We start from the raw sequence: 24,195 nt of genomic DNA on the forward strand, positions 1-24,195 counted from the left end.
TTAATACAATATTCTGAACAGGCAGTTTACAAGAAGAAACGCAGAAGTCAAAAACTTAGATAAAAACAGCCTTTTAAGTAAACAAATAAACATAAATTTTAAAAAGACACCTTTTAAGCCAGCTAAATAACCAGGATTTACTTTTCATGACAATGTTCAGTGTTGATGATAATGTTTGCTACTCCTAGAATTATAAATTGATGGACACAGGCCACTTTGATGATATATATTCAATTCCTTTTTAAAAGTTAAACTTTCAAAAATGTACTTTAAAAACATACATGGTATTAAGCTCTATATAGTAGAGATATTTGTGGTAGGATCATCTTTTAATAATCAAGAAAGTAGAAATGACATGAAGGGTTACGATTATAAATAAATAATAGAATTCATGTGAAGTTTTAATTCTCTCCTAAACAAAATTTTTGGTAACTTTTCTAGAGGTTCTGCAGTGAAAATGCACTACTTTTATTTTTTAGAATGTTGATGTGCTTATCCTAAGGATGATTTTGGAATGTTGTTCCAGTGGCACAGCCAACAGAGGGCTGGCAGTGTGAAGGGTCAGCCCTAGGGAAGGAATATTTTATCACTGACACTGCTCCGAATTGTCAGCACATAGTAATAACCAAAAGCACACCAGCTTTTAGTTGAGCTTTTTATTGCTTTTAAATTATTGCCTGCAAGCTGGGCAACTGCTCCCACAGTAATCCCCCCTCTGAAACAAGGCGTGACTTCTGAGGGTCCTGGGAAGAAAGAGGAAGGCACAGCACACATTTTAAGCATCAGATATGTAAAAATCACTTGGAAATGATGCTTTGTGCCAATTTCTGCAATAAAATGCATAATCACTCCATGGCTACAAGCACGGAAACATCTTTCCAACGTGCCTTGGTGCTCCCACTTCAGTGGCGTGTCACCGTTTTCACTTTGTAGGCGTTTCTCCCGGACGTGTGTGGAGTCCCCACGGAGCCTCGTTTGTCGTTGTTGTGTAGGAACTTCACAAGTGCAGAGTTGCTGGATGACTGAGAGGTGTAACTCCGCGTTGCTATCCCGGAGGAGTGGTGAATGAGATACCATCCAATATGAATGGAGATCCCCCCAAGCATCCTATAAATTTATTATAAAGCACCGGATTTTGAAATAATCAAAATAACTTGTGAAATTTGAGGAAAGAGTGAAAAGTTAGAAATGTATGGCTCTTCAGGGTCACACCAGCTCACAGAATCTATTGAGTAACAGGTCTGATTTCATTAACCCAAGTGCAGCCCTATTTTATCCAGATGAGTTGGGATCATGCATGGGTGAGCAGGAGGCTCTGAAGTTTCCAGCACTGGGGAGCAAAAAGTAGACTTGAGTGGACCAACTTTTCTGGAAGGGAATAGCTAATGCAGTCAGCTCTGCTGGGAAAGGTTGTAAGAACAGCTGGATAGATGGTGCTGTATTCACTTTGAACATCTGCTTTGTAAAGGATCTTTAGAAAGGTCATACTTAGGAGTTTTTTGGCTGTACTTAGAATATGCGAAGAGGGGAGGCTTCATTTGGATAGCTTTGCAGGATGCAAAGCATCTAACCAGTCCTGTGTGATTTGAAACAACAGTAGCTTGGGGGTGTATATAGCTTTTTATTCTATATGTTTATTTTTCCAACTGCCTGTAAAGGAAGTCATAACTATAGATAAAATTTGTGAAACAAAATTACTCAGAATCCTACTAAAAGCAATCCATAGCAATTTTAATGAGAAAGCCATCTCACCCTTGTTGCAGTTTTAGTTCACTCTAGCTGAACAATCTCCCCGCTACTTATCATGACAGCCACTCCAGATTGAGCGCGGAACATACAGCCTCCTTCAGAAACCAAGCCCTCCCACCTCCTTTTTCTTCCCTGTACAAATCCTTTTAAAGTCCCAGGAACCAGTTCTTCTGTGTCAGTCCCCCACCCTAGAAGCAGGTAGTATTTACCTAGTATACCAATTTAATGAGAAAGCCATCTCACCCTTGTTGCAACAATTTGAAACCTGATCAGAAGAATCAAGACTGAGTTTCTGGAGAAGAAAACTGTCCATCAGGCTACATCCATTTTAGGAAAACCAGGTCTTTACCTTTGCTCTTGCTTCACTTCAGCGTTTTCTTCAGCAGCAGAAATAATGCATTTAGTCATTTTGGAAAAATAGTTTGATATGATAATCATAGCAGGTGCTATCCCTAGGTTTTGGACTCTGCAAGAGTTCCATGGAGAGTAGGTCAAAGGCGGCAAAGAAGGGGTGTGTAAAGTGAGTCTCATGAAGCCAAGATACAGTGCAGTGTAAGCAGAAGTACCCACATAATTAAAGTAGATGAGGAATAAGAGCTAGTTAGCCTGTCAAAAGCATACAAGGCTGGGCCGTGGACCGCAAGAACGGGAGGAGAGAATGGAGGGGCGTTAAATGCAAAAATCAGAGAAAATGCCGACTTCCTGTTCTGGAATTATAAAGTTGTTATATAATTCAAGCCAGCGGCTTGAGGGGATTTGGCTATGAGTTACCTTAATTTTTCTGAAATGTCCTTCTCCCCGCCATTAAGTCAGCCTAAGTGGAAAGAAAGTGGAACTCTCGTCAATGAATCAAAAGGCAGGAGGGGCCGGCTGGGAGGACCGATTCCCCCTGGACCCTGTACATATTTCTCGGCTCCTTGGCTGTACTTGGAGCGCAGGTTAAATGAATTGTTCCCATTAGCGAACTGATAGGACAGCTCCTTCAGATGAAGGAGACTCCCTACTTTGAATGTCACCGTGAGGAAAAGGTAGTGCTCATAGAAAAGTTGACAGTGCCACTTGTGGCAGTATTTTACTGTCATCGTTAAAACTATATGAAATGATGACTTACAGTAAGGCTTGGAGTTTCAGCATAATATGTAATAATAATAAGACTTCTGTCAACGGGTAAGCGATGAAGGGATTCTTTGCAGCTTCGCGCTTCCTCTGCACGCGGCAGTGGTGGAAGGGATGCTTTGTGCTGGGCTTGCTGTCAGAGGCTGATTCACTCTGCGATTGATGCTCCTGACTCAGTCTCGCTCACTCTGATTAGTCACTTTTGCCTTCATTTGCTAGAAGTAAAGCCCTGAAAGTTTGCTCACTTCATCCGAGTAGTTTTATCACCGTATTTAAAGCACACTTCTGAAAGTGATGTGAGGAACGTCTGTTGTGGGAAAACTTTAAAAATTAATAGGGAGCTCAGTTAGCTGAAAGGTTCCTCATGTCTGAACTCAAAGCCGTTGAGTGGCACCGGGGATGACTTGTGTTTTTGTTGGTTGGTTGGTTGGTTGGTAGGTTCTATTACCCTAGAAACTGAGGCACAGGTTTCATTTGTGTCAAATAAAGAGGAAGAAAATCAATTATCTTCATCAAATACCAGTTGTGAGGCTTATTTGGAATATTAAATCATGTCTCCGAAGCTTTTGAAATACAAGTGCATAAACAAGATGTTTATGGGGAAATATAGTCACGCATCGCTTAAAGACAGGGACACATTCTGAGAATTGCGTCCTTAGGTGGTTTCATGCTTCCTTCACTAGGACATAACAAATTCCAATACTCCCCCACCAACAAATGAAGTTATGTTCCTGAAATGTATCATGGTTGACAAAATCGTGATTGGAAAGATTAAGACCTTGTTGAGAACAAGAATGGAAGGGGATGGGAGAGGAAGAGATTCCATATTTTTTCATAAATAAAGTCAAATGAATGTATATATGGAATATAACTGTATCTGCTTTCCAAAGCATTAAAACCTATTCTAGTAACAGCTTCCCCAGCCGCTGAGGAAACACCACTGATGCATATTCATGAGTATGGGCAGACTCACTTGCATACTTCATGTGAGGGAGACAGAACCTCTTTTAAAAGTTTTCCAGCCAGTTCTTCCTTGAGTGAATTTTCGTTATGAAAATTTCAAACACAGACAAAGGAAGGCAACAGGGCCGTGAACTGCCATTTGCCAAGACCTAGATTCAAGACTTAGCAAGATTTGCCACACTTGCTTCATCTGTCCCTTTTTTTTCCTTTGCTAAATTAGCATTTTAAAGCAAACCCCAGACATTGTATCCTTTCGTCCCTACATTTTTTTCAGTATGCATCCTGCTCGAAATCAAAGGCCTGCTACACTCACATTCTCCCTTGTTTCCTTTTCAAGGCCACTCAGAAAGATTTTTTCGATTGTTATTTTGTTTGTTTTCTGGGCCTGCTATGTTGCATAAACTCATTTTCCCTTTCTGTACTACCCCCAGAGACCTGCCTGTGTGGTCCAGCAGAGTATCGGTCAAGAACTCATGCTGCATTCTATACTTAAGAATGATCCAAAACTCAAATATCGAGTAACAATAATAACCAACCAAGGATTTAAAATTGAGAATAAAGAAACACAAAACAGGGCTGTCTTAAAAATAAAGTTCAGAACAAATTTAATTTGACAAAGACAGTTTTTGCCAAAATGCTGTTTGCTATTGGTTTCAGCTTCACTCTATGGCAGTGGCATCCTGACATTTATTTTAAAATTGCTTTGAATAGGAGGGAAATTGTTAAACCCAAGTTAACCTCTGAGCTGTTATGTCTAAGAACGCCGAGTATCAAAATCATTGTTTCCAAAATTGCTTTCTCAATCTCTGAAATGGGAGAATGAAGCTATTCTGAATTGCTGTGTTTGAGAAGTCTTTCGAGCCCTGCGTCTTGCAATAGCACATAGTTAAGTGGAAATTTTTCTGTAAGTTCTTTATTATCCCAGAGCCAATATGAGATTAGCTTTACAAGTTAGGTTATAACCTTTACAGCTGCGGTGTTGGGGATCCGTTAACAAGATCATAAAGATCTTTCTAGCAGATGGAGCATGCATGCCCTGTGTTCAGCTCTGGTAACAACCAAATCGATTTTATCAGAAGTGTTTAAAAGTGCCATTTTAACTTTTCTATTGATTGTCTGACCTCTGCTTTGGGTCCTGGGGTTCCCGTGTGTTCTCTTATGGCTTACTCTTAATACATAGCCTTCCAGTTTCCCTTCACCTGTGAAAGTCTCTCCTTCCCTATCCCCAGGCCACCTCCTTTAAGTGCTTGTCACACCATATACATTCCTCTCGTGTTCCCTGCACATTTACAGAGGCTTTGAGGTCACAATGGGTAAGCCAGATGCATGGCTTTTGCAAAAACCATCTTCATTCATTCATTCAATAACTTTCTTTGTGCTTCATTCACTCATTCAACAGGTTTTTTTTTCCTTTTTCTTTTCTTTTTTTATTCCTTAGCTACTCTATGCCAAGCACCATTATAAGCCACAAGTACACTGGTATACTCCAGAGGTGACATTGATGGGAAGACATATAGCAACTATAAGTAGAATGTCAGAATGAGAAAAATACTGTAATGAAAAGCAAAGCAACCAGGATGGAGGATGGGATGGGAAGCATTCTGTGGGGGTTGGGGGTGGGGTCTGTTAAGCAGAGATCTGAATAGGTGGGAGGGAGGCCTAGGGAGATCTGGAGAAAAATCAAAGCAAGTAGAGGGAATTAGAAGCAGGAGGGACTGGAGGAAAGGCAAGCTGAAAGCTTGAGAGCTGAGTCAGAAGTCTGGTGTGGAAGAGTGAGACAGGGAAGGCAGAGAGGACGATGTGGGGCTGGAGAACCTGGCAGCTGGATGGTGTAGCACCTTCTGAGCTGGGAAGGAAGTTTGAGCAGGCAACTGACTTGACTTACAGTTCACAAAGTCACTCTGGCTTCCATGTAGCTTCTGAATGATGCTGGTGAAATTGTCCCTAGAAGCAGTCACTGTGTTCTCCGTGGTCATAGGGAGACTTGAAAACGTCCAGCCTCAGAATCTTCCCTTAGGACAAAGGAGACAGAGGCTATCCAGGGAAAGCAGTTACTTTTTAAGTGACATGGAAATTACACACCCTCTTCTGCCTAGATTTATCTGCGAGAATATCATCCTGTGGTCATACTTAGCCTCTAAAATACTCTAGGAAATTGAGTCTCTAACTAGGAAGCTGTGTGCTACCTTGAAACTTGACTGCCATCAAAGAATGGGGGAATGGATAGAAAGGACAGCAAGAAAGATTCACTACCTGTTTTTTTGAAAGACCCAAGAATACTGGCAGAGACTTCAATAACAATTCCTGGAGTATTGTATTAATTTTGTGGGGCAGCTATAATAATCTGCATGGCTTAAAATAATAAAAATTATTCTGGGTACTAGAAGACCAAAGTCAGAGCTGGGTATGGCGGCACAAGCCAGCAACTTGGGAGAATGAGGCAGATAGATCGCAAGTTCAAAACCAGCCTTAGCAATTTCACAAGGCCCTAAGCAACTTAGTGAGACCCTGTCACAAAATAAAAAATAAGAAGGGTCAGTGATGTGGCTCAGTGGTTAAGTGCCCCTGGGTACAATCCCTGGTACCAAAAAAAAAAAAAAAAAAAATCAGCCAGCAGAACCATACTCCCTCTGATGGCCCTAGAGAAAATTTTATTTCTATTTTGTTTTTCCTCTTTTGGTACCAGAACTCACGGTTACTTGACCACTGAACCACATCCCCAGACCTTTTTTGTATTTTATTTAGAGACAGGGTCTCTCTAAGTTGCTTAGGGCCTTGGTTTTTGCTGCGGCTGGCTTTGAACTCATGATCCTCCTACCTCAGCCTCCCAAGCTGCTGGGATTACAGATGTGCGCCACTGCTCCTAGCTCCTAGGGAAGAATTTCTAGAAGCCTCTCTCCTAGTTTCTGGTAGTTGCTGCCAACCTCTGCCTCCTGCTTCACATGGATTTCTTCTTTGTGTGTCTTCTTTGTCTCTAGACTCCAATTTCCAATCCCTCTCCTGTCTCCTTCCTCTTAAAAAGACACCTGTGTAAGCTTCTCCTGGATTTAGAGCCTACCCTGGTCCAGTATGAACTCACCATCTTGATTACATTGATAAAGATATGATTTCCAAATAAGGACACATTCAACGTATTGAGGTTAGGACTCAAACATGTCTTTGGGGGAAATGAAATGCAACCTATTATAATCTTCTTATGACTAAAAGGAAAAAGGAGAAGAACTTAGAAGAGGAGAACTATTCTAGCTGAAATCAAACAAATAATGACAAAGTATATCAATCTCAAAAACAGCCCATATTTGTTTTGAAGTTCAGTGCCACCTTAATGCTGTAGTTCCAGGACACATGGGCCTTTCTCATATACCAATACTTTGCTGTAAGATGTGTTATTTAGATAATAGGATTCAGTGAGAGTTAGCAACTTTCAGCTTTTTACTGTCTGTGTCATTGGATGTTCACAACAATCTCATGAAAGAGGTATTCTTACTTCCATTCTATAGAAATTCAAACTGAGGCTCAAAGTCACTTGTCTAGAGTGAAATGGCTGGTGGGTGGTAAAACTGGGCTTGCAACTTGGGTGTTCTGTCTCCAAAAATCCTACTCTTTTTATTTAATTTTTTAAAAATTTTTGATTGACATGTAATAAATGCATTCATTTATGGGGTAGATGTATTAATTCAATACATGTATGCAATGTGCAATGATCAAATCAGGAAAATTATCATTTCCATCTTTCATTTCTTTGTGGCTGAAGCCTTTGAACTACTCTCTTCTAGTTCTTCATAAAATATATAATAGGCTTTTGTAAACTATAGTCACCCTACTGTGCTATAGAACACTAGAACCTCTTCACAGGGCATGCAGTCCTGGGGATTTCTGGGGGATACTGACAAAAGGGCCTGCTCTTGCCTTCAGGGATTGTGATCAGTTTCTGAAGTGCACCTGCTTTGCAGGGATGTTCATAGTCCTTGGTCAGCTTTATGCTGTGTGTGGTGACAGTATAGTTATATGCTTTATGGTCATCAGCCTTAATAAATCTCATTTGGTGACCAAAGGATGCTTTTCCAGGTGTCAAAAGTTGTCTAATATCAGTGGCTAGGCCTCTTACTACAGCAGCTTGGTGGCTCATGCCTGTAATCCCAGCAGCTCAGGAGGCTGAGGCAGGAGGATCGTGAGTTCACAGCCAGCCTCACACACTTAGCGACTCCCTAACCAACTCAGTGAGACCCTATCTCTAAATAATACACAAAAAAGGGCTGGGAGTGTGACTCAGTGGTAAAGCACCATCCCAGGTACAAAAAAAAAGCAACCACAGTAAGCTCTGCAAAGCTTATTTTCAGACTGCCTTTAATACATTGATTATGATTACTATTAAACCAGACTTTTCATCCCATGGGGTCCTCCTGAAGGTAGGCTGCAATGCCACCACCCTTTCACTTCAGACTTCACAGAGTTCCCTAGAAAGTGTAGTGCAATTAGTAGTTGCCATAGGAAATTGGGTATCCTAATGGTCACAAAGAGATGTTTGCAATAATAAAAACTAATATTAAGTCACCATTGCTCTTTGTTATTTCATTTTGTCTTCACAGTAACCCTGTGAGGTAGGTATTTCAGCATTAACTTTTCTTTTTTTATTAAATTTTTGTTTTTACAGTTTTATTATAGAAATTTTAGAAGACATAGGCAAAGCAATGAAAAAAATTACTCATAATTCCTTCACCCAGATAGCCACCCTCATTTAATCAGTGCATACATTTTTAGTCTTTTTCTGTGTTTGTTCTTTTTGACCAAATGATATTAGATTATTCTTTGTGGATTTGAATTTTTTGTTTTCTCTTAATGTGGCTACTACATCCTTCTCTGAGATTCATTTTTAATTATTTTAATGATAGACTAGTCCATTGCATAGTATTACCATGGTTTGCAAAAGTCATCCTTTCTGTTGACATTTGTGTATATCTCTCCTAATGTTTTGTCCAAATAGGCAATGTTATAATGAAAACCCTCATTAGTTCCTAAGGCTACATTTCTAGTGATGGGATTTTAGAATGCAAGGAGAAATCTTTTTCCATGCCTTTTATAGATGAGGAAACTGAGGCTTGGAGATATTAAATAGAATCTCCCAAATAACACAATCCAGTAAGTGTGTGACTGAGGCATAAAATCCAGGATTCCTGCTTCTAAATCCCTTTAGGGAAAATGGCTTATGCATCTAATCTAACAATGACCAACATCTATAGAAAAGCTGTAAATGCAAAATAGGTATCATGATGATTTCCATTTTTTCTTGAATTTTTACCCAGCAACGGCCAGTCTGAATAAATTGCCAAAAAAAAAAAACCCTATAATCAGAAGAGGGAAGATGCTATAATTAGTAATGATTTATGATTTAATGATTGATGCATTCATCTTTTTTTTCATCTTTCTTCTTCAAAATGGTAATAATATTGACATTTTCCAAAATAACTTATGTACCTTTAGTATCCAGTATATTCTGGAATAATTGAAGTTGCCTCTCTCCTTCTAAATCTTTGTTTATTATCCCCTTGGATACTGGAACTTTTACTCTTTATCTGTTCTGACAGTAGAACCCATTTCCTCCAAATTTAGAACTAATGTCCATTGTTTCCAGCTCACCAAATTCCTTCTCTTTCCTAGGTAATTCGGATATGAGTGAACTATTGGAATTGTTTCCTCCTGTGTCCTAACTAGTGATACTCTTGGTCTATCCATGCTTCTGCCATAGGTAGCAGGCTTTGCTTTGGGGGTGGCTGCAAATAAGGAAGAATTTCTTCCATCTTTACCAGTCTTGATTTGGCATGCTGATCAGGATTCATGCCTTATGATTGCCTTAGGGAAAGCAACTCCATAACCTTTGGGTCATCCTTATCCAACCAGTTCTGGTAGCTTTGACTTTGGGCATTGCAACAATAGCCATGTGTTTATAGAGTATAGATGAGTCTCCTGTAGTTAGTTCAAGTCAGTACCTGACTCTATTAGTGCAAAGATAAACAGTTTCTAATTTCAGAAGGACATAAAGCAAGCTTTTTCTGAAAAAGCATGATAAAAGTTGCTGATTTGCCCTGTGTTGAATTATTCACATACAAGGTAAAACTACTCAGTTCTAGAAGTTGAAGCTGGAGGTGTTGATAGTTATCAGTTCACACCTCTGCCCAGAGCTCCAAGATCAAATTTAAATCAACCAAGTAATAGCTAATGGGTAGCTCCATTTTCAGTACACAGACTCAATAAAAGGAAATCAATTTGAAAGAATAAGGATTCTTAGGATCCTTACTGTGCATTAGTACTAATCATGCATTTGGCACCAGCAGGAGAAATTGCCCTCCTTAGGTATGGACTTTTCATAATGCATTACTTAGTTACCTCTAAGAGGAAAGATGGATGTTTTCCAAATAAGTTTAGTCTCAAGATTTTCTTCATAGATAGACTAATGATCTCTTTATGTTGCCTTTTCTGGAAAATCTGAAATGAAGCTTTGTCCTCAGAATTGTTTTGTCAAGGATAAAGGCAGGACTTAAAAGAAGGCATACTTCTGGTCTCCCTATCCAAAATTAAAAGGTATTTTGGGGTTCAAATGTCAAGAAGTGTGACCTAAAGATGGAGGTCAATCACACACAACATTTTTTTAATTAAAAAAATTCTTATTCCATTCACATAACTATTTTTCAAACTAAAATGGAATTTTTTCATGGAGTCAAAAGCACCTTGTTTGGTAAAAAAAAGTTGAAATTTTATTCCCGAAATGGCCCAACCTAGGCTCAACTGTAACATAAAAGAAACTTCACATTAAAGTATTATTAATGTTCATAATTAGTATTTCTAAATGATTTTTAAAGGCTTTTTATGTAATTACAAAATGTTTGATTGTCGTAACATTGCTAATGCTTTTGATGCCTTCTGAATGTTGTCCTTGGTCCCTGCAACCCTGGCACATAATTTATTTCTCTTTTGAGTGAACTCTAAGCATTAGTGTCCATTAAGAATTTTTGAAACAAAGTCCAGAGATTACTTGGAGCACTTTCAGTAATATGTACTGATTATCATTAATGGTTCTTTTGTCCTAGACAAGGACATTGTTTTGTAACATCATTTTTGTTTAGCGAGGCCCTATGGGCTGTGTTCCTCACTCACCTCCTGCATGGACTTTCTCCTTGACTATGTATGGAATGGAGCAAGCTCATCCGACAACCAGGATGGAGGAGGAGGGCATGTAGGGCCAGCACAAAGTGATAGCATTTTCCTTATGAAGCAATTGTTAGCCATTCAAGGAAAAAAAAAAAAAAAAAGCCTACATGCTCAGTCTTGCTTCTTAGCTGGTGTTCGTCCGCTGCGCGTAAACTTCTGTTTTGACAGGTAGCTCCTTACAATGATGAAATCTAGAAGTAAGGAGAAGCACAGGAGGCCCTGGAGATGGGGGCCTTTGCCCTGTGCCTGCTGATCATATGGCAGGAAGGAGGTTAAATGTTCCAGGTTTTATTTTAAAGATTTTTCCCTGTGCCCTCAAACCCAACTTTCTAGATTATCCACCTATTTAACAACAGTGCCCTAATGGTTATGTCTGTTTGTCCAAGGGATATATCTCTGTTTAATCTGAAAGGGATTATATTCACAAAGTGTATGCAGTTAGAAACATCTTAGAAGGAAAGCAGCACTATGCCCTGGTTCCCAAATGAATCGTCTGAAGTCTTACCTTAAACCTAGCACTCAGAATGTTATCCCTGTACCCCCCTCCTTAGTTTTCAGTTCTGAGGATCCATCCAAGCATCTCATGCATCCTTGGCAAGTGCTATATCACTGCACTTCATCGCCAGCCCTCTTCCCTTTTGTGGAGAGACACATAGACTCGGAGAAGTTAAGCCATTTGCCCAAGATCTCACAGATTCAGTAATGGGCATATTGTGAGAAATGAAAATAAATCTTGTGAAGGTCTTCAGATTTTGTGTCATTCTCTTTTCTAGAAATTAAACAATCAATGTGCAAGGCAAGTGTAACATCATGAGTTAGATTGACTAAGCCTATGAATTATCTTCCTTCCACATTCATCTGAAATATAGCAATATTGACTTTTTTTTAAAAAAAATAAAGAAAAAAGGAACCTCTTTGCTACATTTTATGTGTGTTTGTTTGCTTTGATACTAGCCCAGAACTTATCCATGTTTGTGATATCTCTACCTCAAAGTCATTATCTCATTGCAAAAGCGGACAAGAGAAGGCCCAAGGAAGGCTGTATATGGACAAGGTAGCAAAGAAGCATCTTTGTAGCTAGTGACTTGTCCAAAATGCAAGGTCTCAGGAAATGCTAGCTCAGGAATTGGGGAGGAGGAAAGATGCCTTCTCTTACCAAGCAAAAAAAAAAAAAAAGGTTAAAATTAACTTGGTATCCAGACAATCGTTAGAAACCAAGAGACAATAAGAAGTCCAAAAAGGAAGTTAATTGGTCCAAGATTTGGCACTGATTAGAAATATGAGATTACATTCCTAAAGTGCTCTTTCCTGGGATGACTATACCCCTGAAACTTTTCCCTGCTGATAAGCATGACAGTGACAAATTTGTGGTATTTTCATGACATTTCCTTTGCTTTGCTTTGAAGCATGGTTGGTGCAATTGAGTCAGGCAATCTTGCTATATTAGAAGCCCTACTTTGGGTAGAGTATTCATGGAGTTTTGGGGGTTTTTTTCCCCTCTTATTTTTAGTGATTTTAATTGGCAATCTAAAATTACTGATATACTGTAAAGTACTTTAAAGCATTACCTGGAAATGCCCTTGGTGTGTGTGTGTGTGTGTGTGTGTGAGAGAGAGAGAGAGAGAGAGAGAGAGAGAGAGAGAAATAATAAGGCATCTGGCAACTTCATCAAAACATGCCATTTTTCTCCAGCCCAGATCATTTAAAAGATTCCCCCAGAGAAGTGTATCTCTTACTTACATAACCTATTGTGAGTACTGCCTTCTTTCCTCTTTGGTTTTCTAAGGCAAGAAGAAAAATTTTCAGGGGGTTACCTTTTATGATGATCTACCTCGGATTTTTTTTTTAAAACACTGAGAGAGATCAGGCAGCCTGTTGGCTTAGAAAGAGGTGGTTGGTTTGATAATTTAGAAGGAAAGCAAGAGCCATTGATCAGGCAACTAGAAGGGAAATTTAAAAACCATCAATTCAACTACCTCTTTCACAGATGAGAAAACAAAGGCCCAGAGAAGTTAAATGATTTCCCAATTGGGTTCATTTGGGGCTGGGGGAGGGGGTGTTTTGTGTTTAGAAACTTGGGTCCACCCCATCATTCACCACAACTCTATGAAGTCTCTTTCTCTGTAGAGAGCATTACTCTGCTCTGGCCTGTTTGTGAATCTCTGAGGAAGGATCTTGGTGTTCTTCCCAGTCATTTGGAAGTGAATCAAAACCTTCACAGCAGCCAGGCTTGGTTCTACACCCTTTGGTGGTGGTGATCAATGTCCTTTGTCCTCACCGATCAGCAACCTCCTAGACTGTGCAGAGCACAGAATCAAAATGGAGCTCAGGGTCTAGAATAGAGTACACTTACTTTTTGGAACTTGGGTCTCTATCTATCGCAGCTCTTCTCCATCAAAAATGAAGACATTTTCTAGTCAGAGCAGTTGAGCTGAAAACCACATACTTGGGCCTGAATCAGTGTGAAACCCAGGGATACTATGGGAGGTGAAGGCATAGCTCTTAGGAGAATGTGATAATTCAATTTTGTTAAAATAATACTATGCAAATTGCTCACCCTTTATCAAAGTCAATAACTAACATTTATATTCACATATTCACATTTCTCAGTTTGTAAAGCTATTAATTCACTTTTTTCACAATAGTCTTTAAGTATTATGATGATTATTTTTAATTTTAAAGACTAAGAAATTCAGGTTCAGAAAAGTTAAGTAATTTGCCCAAGGTCTCTCATAGAGAGGCTCAAAAGTAGGTGGGCTACATATGCACACTCAGGTCAGCTTGCCCCCAAATACAGTTCTTTTAAGAACTGACTTTAAAAAAGGTATACCTTTTTATTCCTGAGTGGAATATTAGAGGTATTTGCCTCCTTAATAATCCTGGTAATTTGTCCTTAGAAAACTTAATTCTCCAAGAATCTCTTGGTTCAGAGGTGCTGCTGCTAGCATTATGTTCAGATAAAGTATTTTTCTGAAGGTCTTTTCTCCTCCACTTAAGAGAAAAAAATCACAATGTATGACTTCTGTGATCTGGCTGAGGATAAGTGCTATTCTTGGTGAGAAAGACAGGAATCTTGAAACCTCTGAAAAATAGGAAGAGAAAGAAAAGAGGAGACTCACCCCCCTCTCCCACCACATAAGAGTGAGAAAACAGTTGCTGGTAGCAAAGCAGGGCACACAAGCCTGCTATGAATGGAGACCTGGGAGACGGGGGTAGGTAATTCAGGCAGCTGGATTTATAGAATGTTCTTTCTTCTAGAATACTCTGGAATCTTCTCAAATCAACTCAGTCTGTCTTCCAGTTAGAGGGACTGCAGTTTCTACAAGTTTGCATCAGTGTCTGTTTGATTATATCTTTCACTCAAGCCCATGATGAGGCTTCCTGGTTTAGATAAGGCTGAGGACAGGGCCCCATAGTTTCAAAGTATTTAAAGAACTGACAGAGGTAGGCTCCAGGCAGTAAATCTTCTTATGAGTATGTACTCTTTTGAGAGGTAATGTCCATAAATATATTAAACAAAATATAATCTATTTTAAAGATTGGCAAAGGCTTGCTTCTCATCTGATATTTACTTCCACAGAGAAACTTTTTATTATACTCATTAAACTTCTCTGAGCCTCAGTTTCTCCATCTGTGAAATAAGGTTATTTTCTTCTTTATTTTTTTCTTTTTGATACTTCTATGGAGTCATTTACTATAAAGTACAAGAACTTCTATGGGAAAAGGGAAACAAATTCAAGGCATTAGAACAAGGATTATTTTTCAAGGGAGCACCAATATATTTTCTGAGTATTAAATTCATCTTTTGTGTGTTTGCATTGTTTTTATTTGTTCACTTTCTCTAGGAAAATAGAATTCCATCTTCAAAATGGCTACTAAGTAAAATATATATATTGCAGTCCCATCTCTATAATTAGGGGTTGAAATATACCTTTTGAAAAGCAGTGCTTTTGTGAGAGGGGTATGTCTTTAAGCTTTTCTTCATAAAAATGTTTATATTGATGGTTTAGTGTATCTATATTTTCTATGATAAATATAATTTACATTATATTTGTACAGGTTAGGATTGTCAGATAATATACAGGTTGGCCAGGAAAATTTGAATTTGAGATAAACAACTTAATATCTGAAATTTAAGCTTAACTGGACATCTTTATTTTATCTGCTAAATCAGGCAACCCTGTAAATACAAACCTCACATTATTTATATTGAGCATTAATTGACAATTCAAAAAAACTAAGGATTTACTGCCTGGAGCCTACCTCTCTACTCTCAGTTCTGTAAATACTTTAAATACTGTTGCTGAAGTTATACTTTCTTCTGGAGACAGATATTGGAAGTTTTAGCTCTGTGCCTACTACCATGCCCTCCAAGATCAGGCAGCTTTCCTGGAAAGAATCTCAAAATCTATTATCAATGTGATCATCATGAAAATATTTGATGAGAACACTGCCTCACGCTGTATAATAAATTTAAGTAAAAAAGGCAAAGCAGTGGTATTTTCATCAGTCCTTTGGATGTCAGGAGAAAATAGTTCCACACTCAGCGAATATAGATAGGTCTGTTTTGGGCTGTGTTAAATCCAATTGTGTGGAGGTTTTGAATAATCAGGAGTGACAGCCTAAGCACTTTCTCTTCAAAGTGATTTCACAGAAAGCTCCATTTCCTAAGGAAAGTACACACAGGGTTCTTATAGTGCTGAAATGCACTAATGTATCAATTTATTGGTGCTGGTATCCTAAGCTAGAGTTGCAAATTGTATTCAGATTTTTAACTTTACTCACTGTTGTTCTTGGGGGAGGTGGCCTTCCCCCAATAAATGTTACTTCAAAAAAATTCTACAACACTTTTGTGGTTCCCATCTGAGAGAGCCTCCAAAGATCTTTGCAGAAGGTTCTAACTTCACTTTGCAAAGCCAACTCAAACATGATGAAAAACAATATAGTTTTCCTCAATAAAAAGGAAAAAAAAATTTTTTTTGAGTTGGGCGATGTAATTTCAGCTTCCCTAAATAAGGCCTTCGGAAAATTGTGGGGGGAGCAAGTGTGTGATTTTGGTCTTGGCACACAACTTTGGAACTAACTTTTTTTTCTTAATGTCTACCACGGATTTTTCATAACAGATTTCTTCCCTGTACGACATGTTCCATAGTTAAGTAATAGGTCTGATGTGGATGCCAAAATTTTCAACAACTTTTACTTTCCAAAGGAGGGTTAAATAGTTCTCCTAATAACTTGAAAGAAAAAAAATTCAAGGTTTACCACAGTTCTTAGTCACAGGCTAAATGTTTTCAACAGTTTTATTACTTTGAGCCTATTTAGTCTTGAGAATATCTCCCAAGAAGAATGAAGCATAAGATGAGTTCAAGATGTAGTATTTCTGAACTGGAAATAGGATTGTTTGTATTGAAGCATGCATCCTTGCTATCTCTATCAGCTCTTACGTGCCAACTATTGCTTAGTTCCACTCTCCACCTGCCATCTGTCAATCATCTTGGAAACATCAAAGGTGCTGACTCATGAATCCTTCATATTTCCATGCAATTATGTCCCATACATTTTGCTGCCATTTGCAGAGAGGAAGCAGTCATTCTCCAGGTGACCTTAATGAGTATGGACATATAGGTACATTTTGTGGAAGAATTTTTTCCTCACCATTAAAAGCTATGCTTCGTATGAGCAAGAAAAGTCATTTTCATTAAAAAGTAAACACAAAATCAATAGCCATACCAAATTAATGGCCCCGTTGCTCAGTTTGCCTCTTGTCTGAGTAGGTTGGTGTTGCTCTCTTGCATCTTAAATGTCTCCCTTAAATCTCTGCCTATAAATGTGATCATCTTCCCGATTTACAAGAAAGAAATAAGAACTTTCTCTCATCCTGTTTCACCCTGTTCCATGACTGTCCATCTTATTTCTTAAAGAAACTCTTAGGCCAATGGGTAATGCTCACAGTCTCTTATCATTTTCAGTTGCATGACTTTGGGTAGGTCTGGTGACGGTGCTATGCATTGCCATCTGACCAAGATGGTGTTCTGGGTATACACTGGAATGATGTACAATCAACAGAGCTCAGAGAGGACACTTTCTTACCTTTGTCATTGTTTCTTCTCTTCCAGGTATCTCAGTAACGAAGAAGACACATACATGTAAGTAATGCATTTACTTTTTTTGTCCAAAGTTTTCTGAAGAGTTGGAATTCGCATATGTCTGGCTGCTGTGACCCTTCAAGTATAAACTAATGTTCCAGCTGTGATCCATGCTCAACAGAGGTCATATTTTCAACCTGTAGTGGTCGGAAGTGGCACATCTCCACCTGTTTGTACTGAGTGTGTGTTGAAGAGAGAGGCTAGACATATTCTGCTGAATTCTAGTGTTTTGAGCCATGAATCGTTAGAAAATTCATGAAATCTAGCCAGGAGGATCAGTTACTTATTGATTACCCTCACTCTGGATCCTTCTTCGAAGAGTTGGTATGTTTCTAGGAAACATCACCTTGATTTCTTTTAAACTTTGGTCTCCTTTTCCTCTCCACTAGTTCCCAAATTAGGCTGTTTTGTTCTTATGTCTGTGGAGCAGAGATATTGACTGGGAATATAGGTGCTGTGGCTCGACCATGGGCATGGTCCACGAGGGCCCTGGTAAATGGCATCGGTAGTTTGATGTGGAAATGTGTGCTGGATTTATGCTCTGTATTCATCCCACTTCTCAGGTTCAACTGCTTTCATCAGTTGCCTTCATTCAAACCACACCCTAAGTTTACAAACTCACGTCAATGTAAGGTGTTGTGATTTGCAATCTGAGCAATAATGTTTGTGCCTTGAACCTCAGGATGAAATAATATGTCATTGATACAGGCAGTCAACTTTCACTGCACTTGGCCAGCATAACATTCAGGCTTTGAATTAATGGTGTCATTAGAATTTGATGACTATTTTAGACCACCGATATGTGCTACCGATGAGATGTGTTTGGGCATCTTTCTAAGGCAAGCAGAGGAGCTATTTTGGCACAATATAGGAATGACAAGGATATATCCCCAAATTTTTCTTAATTATACTTTTTAATTTCTTTTTTATTTCATGTGAATTATTTTGGGGGAAAAAAATCTGTGTAACATCAAAGTAGTTCAGCTTGTGCCTCAGTTGATTCTTGAAATCTGCTCTCGGGTTTGTCTGTCTGTCTATCTGTATTTGTAGAGAACAAAAAATGCAAAAACCAAAAAGAAAAAGAAAAAAAAAGCATCAAATTCAATGAGAAGTTACCTGCCTTCTAAGTCCCAGTCCTGCAGTCCCCATGTGGCTCTCTCATGGCCTCCCACAGAATACTTGTTTGAGGATCAATGAAAGGCCCAGCCCATAGTAGACACATGATCAGGAGGCACCTCCATCTCTCAAAGAACAGTTTCAGTTGGCTGTCCCTCCATCAGGATAGTCCGTGACCCTTAGCTTTTTGGGGGTTGTTTTGTCGTTGTTCTTGTTGTTCTTGCTGTTGTCGGTGCATAATTGAGCTCATGATGACTGAGAGATTGACAGCGCAGGAGACTGAAGTCCTCTGTATATCCGCAGGGCAGGCATGGTACAGAGCGCTTCCTTGCACAGCCTTGCCCATGAGCTCGTCCCTGGCCTGGAGGGACCCACTCTAGAGGTGGTAAGTAATTCAGTCTTTCTGCTAGCTCAGTCCTGGGCCTCTCCCAAATAGGGGCTGCTGATTGTGCCTACTGTTTATGGTGGTTTGGGGTGTGGACTCCTGGCCACGTAGCAATCAATATCCAGAAAGCTACTGACTATTTGCAATATCATTTGACTCTTTGAGAAGTGGACAAAACCACTAGTTTGTCTTCATTGGACATGAAGCATATATTGTAACTCACAAGATGAGTCAAAGACCATAGATATTAGCTAATATACAGACAGTCCATCTATAAAGACATTCAAGCAATTGTCTTCCTGAAAATAATGTCATTGGCCTGCTGGAGAAATAACAACCTGTGGTTAAGTAGGACTCATGGAAGGATTTAGGTGACAGCATGAAAGTGGCAGCCAGTGAAGAAAAATTGATATTCCAATAACAGGCAATGTAACCCGATGGGCCTTTCAGCAAAGGCTTAAAGAACTTCATCACCTATACCTGCTTTAATACAAAATCAAGATATAGTCAGAGTGGGTGGACTTTGTTTTTATAACTTTGAAAATCAGCAGGAAAATGTTTAGATATTAAACAAAAAGTTAATCGAGAAGGACTTAAAGTTCCTTTATGTGGTTGAGAGAAGAGAGAAAGAGATTTAGCTCAGAAATCTTTTTGTTTAAATATATTTACTTCCATGATTTGGGGGAGAAGGCCCAGAATAAAACCACCCAATGACAAGTTGGAAAGGAGAGCACCTGAATAGACGTTGACCCAGTACTTTGCATGTGTCAAGGAGAAATTGAATTGTCCAAGTCACAGCACTGTGCAAGTCCCCCATGCCTCTGAAACATGGAGATTGTTTTTGTCACCCAGATCAGCAGACAGCCCATCATATTTCTGATCTTAACCTCTCTACAGGGGCCCAACCTTACAGGGAGGAAGAAAACCAATCAGTTATTTCTCTAATAACAGTTACCCAAATAACCTCTTCTTTAGCATCTGTCGGATTTTTCTTGAAAACTGAACTGTCCTAACTTGCCTATAAGATTTTTTTTAAAGATATGAAATTCCAGCCCCTCTTAAATCATCTTGACATCTGTTCTTCAAGAAGTTTCACTATCACTGAAGTGTATTAATTCATTTTTGTACTGTCTCAGAATTTCCATTTTTAGCCAAGGTTCTGGAAACCTTGGTCAAGACTTGACTACATAATCATCGACAGCTGAAGTCTCCCCACATTAGCGATTTCAATTTGAGTTTCCTAAGTGCCCTCACAGAGAGATTGTTCAACTTACAAATTAATGTGTACAGTTGCAGAATCTATTATCAGACCAGCGTGTCAGCTCACAGGTCCCCCAGTCAGAGGTGCAAGAACTATAAAATGAACCTGAATAGTTGTGACACTTTGTAATATTTTAGGCCACCCTGCTATCTGGAAATACAGATATTGCTTATTTAAAAAAAAAAAAAAAGACTTTGGGTGAGTTGAGCCATAAATTCCCATGAGAGGACATTTGATTGTTCACTTCAGAAGAATTCATGACCATAGTCCTGGGAGAACTCAGGTTCACCTGAGTTCCTGAGCAGGCTGCCTTAAGTGTCTGAACTCCAGTTGGCTGGTGGGAGAAGACAAGGCTCTGGGGCTTTTAGTGCAAGGTCATCATGACAAAATTGGTCAAGGAATTTTTACATTTGTGATGTTTTTCAATTGTTGATAGGAAACGTTGCTATTGGTTTTTGGTGTGCGAACATGAAAGAGAGTTTGTACTTGTGGGATAGGGACATATTAGATCAATTTTACACTGTGGTGTGGAATTTCAATTTCATTTTCATGGTGATTATATAGCACATGGATTTGGTTGGACACTTGCAAGATTGCTTTTGCTTTGGTGTTTCACAAGTTTGTTCTGGTCTTTTTCCTGATGAAATAGTACCATGTGGATAAAAATATATTTTTTTTTTTTTGGAATCAACTGCTGTTTTGGTTTGTATTATTTGCCAAGGACAACTAGCCATTCACTCCTGACTCCTTAATCTAATTCTACTTGGATAGTTTCATATTTACTAAAATGTTTCAAGAGGACAAATATGAGGATGAAAAAAATAACAACAGAACATCCTAGCTACTTCCTGCTTCTGGGAAATTCGGTATTATAGTCATAACCTTAAGGAATATGTAAGACAGCCACCACAAAGCAGGACAGAGGGTGCCTGGGAGGCCTTCAGATTATCCCAGGGACATCTGACTATTGCCTCTTCCTTCTGTTCTGAGCATTGTTTATATTCTTTATTATTATTACTCTGATCCAAACCTGCACTGCCTCTTTCATTCATACTCAAAGATGGTCAAATGATTTTTTTTTAAAAAAAAGTGTGGGTTACTCAGTGGTAAGCAATCAAGGAAATGTGTTAATTTGTCAATATTTCCCCCAAAATACAAATATATGCTTCTGAACCTTTAAAACAACTTTAATTTTAACATAAATAGCTATTAAAAGGTAACAGTGCATTCTCAAATGTTGTTTGGTTACAGCAGGCTAACACCTCAAATATATAAAATTAAAGCACTATTATTTATAATGGTTTTAGTTCCCAATAATAAATATATTTTAGCACAAACCTGAATATTTCTTTCAGAGTAATCTTTTGCTTCCATAAAAAAAAAAGTGTTTATTGCAATCATTTAAAGTGGAATAGGTTAATGTATTCACTTTTCACCCCCAGAGGTTTGGCTTTGAATTTGACTTAGAGAAAATTAGTTTTGAGGCCTCAACCTCCTCTCCTTAGGCATTTGTTGATACCACAAAATGAACCCACCAATTTGTCACAATTGTTGCCATTTACTCAGGAGAACCAGGAACTAGAATAACCTTATTTTATCGTTTTCTTTTCCTTTCCTTGAGGCCATTCTTTTTGAATGTAGACTCTTAGCAACCTCAAACTTGAGGCTCACCCACATAATTTTCATAGTCCAGGAAAGTGCAGAAACCTTCCTTGGCAAAGAGAACGGAGGTGCTTTGGTGATATAGTTAATAGGTTGCCGTGACAACCCATGTGACTCACGATGTGACTCACAGCAATTATAATTTCAATTGCTGGCACAGTGTTTCCTTAGGACAGACGTGAGGTCCTTTTAGTAGGCCTTTATCCATATCCTGTCTACCAATTGACAAGTAGTCAGGAAAAGAGACAATCTAGTACTCATGAAATGTCAACAAGACTCATTGCTAGGCTTACTAAGGCTACTGGCCATCCCAGATGGCAAGCTTGCTGACAGTGGGGTATAACCAAAACAGAGGTGATGGATCTTACAAGAGCTCCTTAAAGGACAGTCATTTATTGAGGACCTGTTATGTGTTGGCAGATGCTTTACCCGTAAGGAATTTACAAACTAGTTGAGGGAAGGGACTAGAGGTGGCAGAGACAGGAAGGGTAGGGACACATAATCACAGAAAACAACTGAAAGCACCAATGCCAGGTATATCAGCTCCAGAAGATTCAGCTGATCACTGGAATGCACGCTAAGATGCAAGTGTGAGAAAGGAGAAAAGAATTAGGGAGAAAATCCAGGATTCCAATGCTGTGATCCAAGCAACAATAGCAGTGATAGCTCTATGTGTCCTAAAAAAATCATCCCTGCTGCTCATTTCCACTCATGCCCACCCAGATTGACACTTGTTTTAGTCCCTTCAAGATCAACTCGTCTGAGGAAGTAAAAGCCCCTTTGGAGCATCTGGAACTGATTGCCTTTAGAGTCAGCCTGTGCACTAGAGCCAAGCTCTCCTAAGCTTAACAGGAGTTCTCTGTCTCAACAGATTAAAGGTAAATGGACTGCACTTGGCCCTGCCAGTTCTTCCAAGGTAGAAGATTTTCATTCTTAAAACATAGTTCATGGTGGTGATCTGTAAATTCCATTGAAAAGCTGAATATTTAGCCCAGTGTTTCCATCAGAGCATCCAGCCGATTCAAGTTTGCTTGGTTAATAGACTCCAGATTCATGAACTGAGTCTGGACCCAAAGTATTTGTGTTCCTGTTTCATTACATAGGCTCAAGGGGGTGTGTTGAGATGGGATTGATTCTTTAAAATCCATGGTGACTACTAGGGAGGAAACAAAAATATCTAGTCTAGCAGATGCTGGTGTGTAGATTTATGACATATTTAATAAACACTTAGACATCGTGGGCTTGGATTTCAAAGAAGGACTAGATGTCTATTACAGAAGTTTGCATTACTTCTAGTTCAATAATGACAATTCTAATGCAGAATTACCTGTGGTTGTAGCAGCAGCAGAAACTGCCACCTGCTAAGCAATTCTAATATTCCAGGCATATGTTTAGTGCTTTACATCATTATTTCATTTATTCTTCTCATAAGTTCCATGAGCTTTTTACTACTTGCATCATGTTTTAGATAAGAAAACTTATCTGAGGAATGAGTAACTTAGCTCGAAGAAGCCAAAAAACTCGTCAACTCACCCAGCTGGTCATGGGGTAGAGCCCAGGTGCAAAACAGAATAGATTGCCCCTTCGTGTGTACATAATAGCCACACTGTTATCTTCAGTATTAGATAACATTAGCTAACACTTTGGGACACTTAATGTTAGGAACTTTTCTAAAGCACTCTGTAAGTGTTCATCTATTTATTCTTTACCACAACTGTGTGAAGTAGATATTACTACTGCCCCTCTACAGGAGGAAACTGAGGCCCAGGGTCCTACAACTATCTAGCATGTCGTAAAGCCAGAGCTGAATTGCTTCTAAAAAGAAGAACTTAATACATTTTTTTTATTTTTCATTTTTAAATATTTTTAGTTGTTGATGGACCTTTATTTTATTCATTTATTTATATGCGGTGTTGAGAATCGAACCCAGTGCCCCACACATGTGAAGTAAGCACTCTGTCGCTGAGCCACAACCCCAGCCCCTCCACCCCCGAACTTAATTCTTTATAGTGGATCTTCCCCTCTGAAGTACAGGAAAACATTGCAACATAATAATCCCTACCATTGATTGAGGTTTTCTTTTACCTTACAACTATTTTACCTGTATGGACTTCTAAGTGTGAAGAACCAACTGATTATAAAAAAGGAGAATGTTATTCCCACTACATGAGAAAGATTCATCTAGCCAAGCTGGCATACAAGAAATTACACAGCCTTCCTTCTTTAAAATGATCATTACTTATCTTCTTAACACTCTAAACCATCAGAGAATTGACATCTACTTAATGTCACTATTCCTACAAAATAACTGATTCCACAATGAAAACAACTGTTCCAAGTAGTTACTCAGGCTTCTACAAGAATTGTCTTCCCCTTACTAGTAGTAATGTGTATTTCTATGGCATGAACTTATCTTCCATTGAAACAAATCCTTTAATTATCATCAGTTTCATTTACAATAAATTTAGTGGTATTCTTTTGTCAGAATAACTTGATAATTTCCTGTGACTTTCAGTGCCATGTAGATAGTATGACTCAGGACACTACAGTCTCCTTGAAACCAAACCTAAATTAAACAAAGTGCTTAAAGC

At 38.8% G+C, this 24,195-nt stretch overlaps 1 protein-coding gene across 1 annotated transcript in view; it reads left to right on the forward strand.

Annotated features, from left to right (window-relative positions):
- Positions 1-24,195, forward strand: part of RORA (RAR related orphan receptor A) — a 686,592-nt gene that overhangs the window by 494,877 nt on the left and 167,520 nt on the right. Inside the window, exon 2 of the mRNA XM_081289523.1 lies at positions 17,151-17,180. Coding sequence (XP_081145649.1) covers positions 17,151-17,180 — 30 coding nt within the window. The remainder of the gene's footprint in view (positions 1-17,150; positions 17,181-24,195) is intronic.

This window comes from Spermophilus citellus, assembly GCF_964194105.1.
Source record: "Spermophilus citellus genome assembly, chromosome: 4".
Lineage (NCBI taxonomy): Eukaryota > Metazoa > Chordata > Mammalia > Rodentia > Sciuridae > Spermophilus > Spermophilus citellus.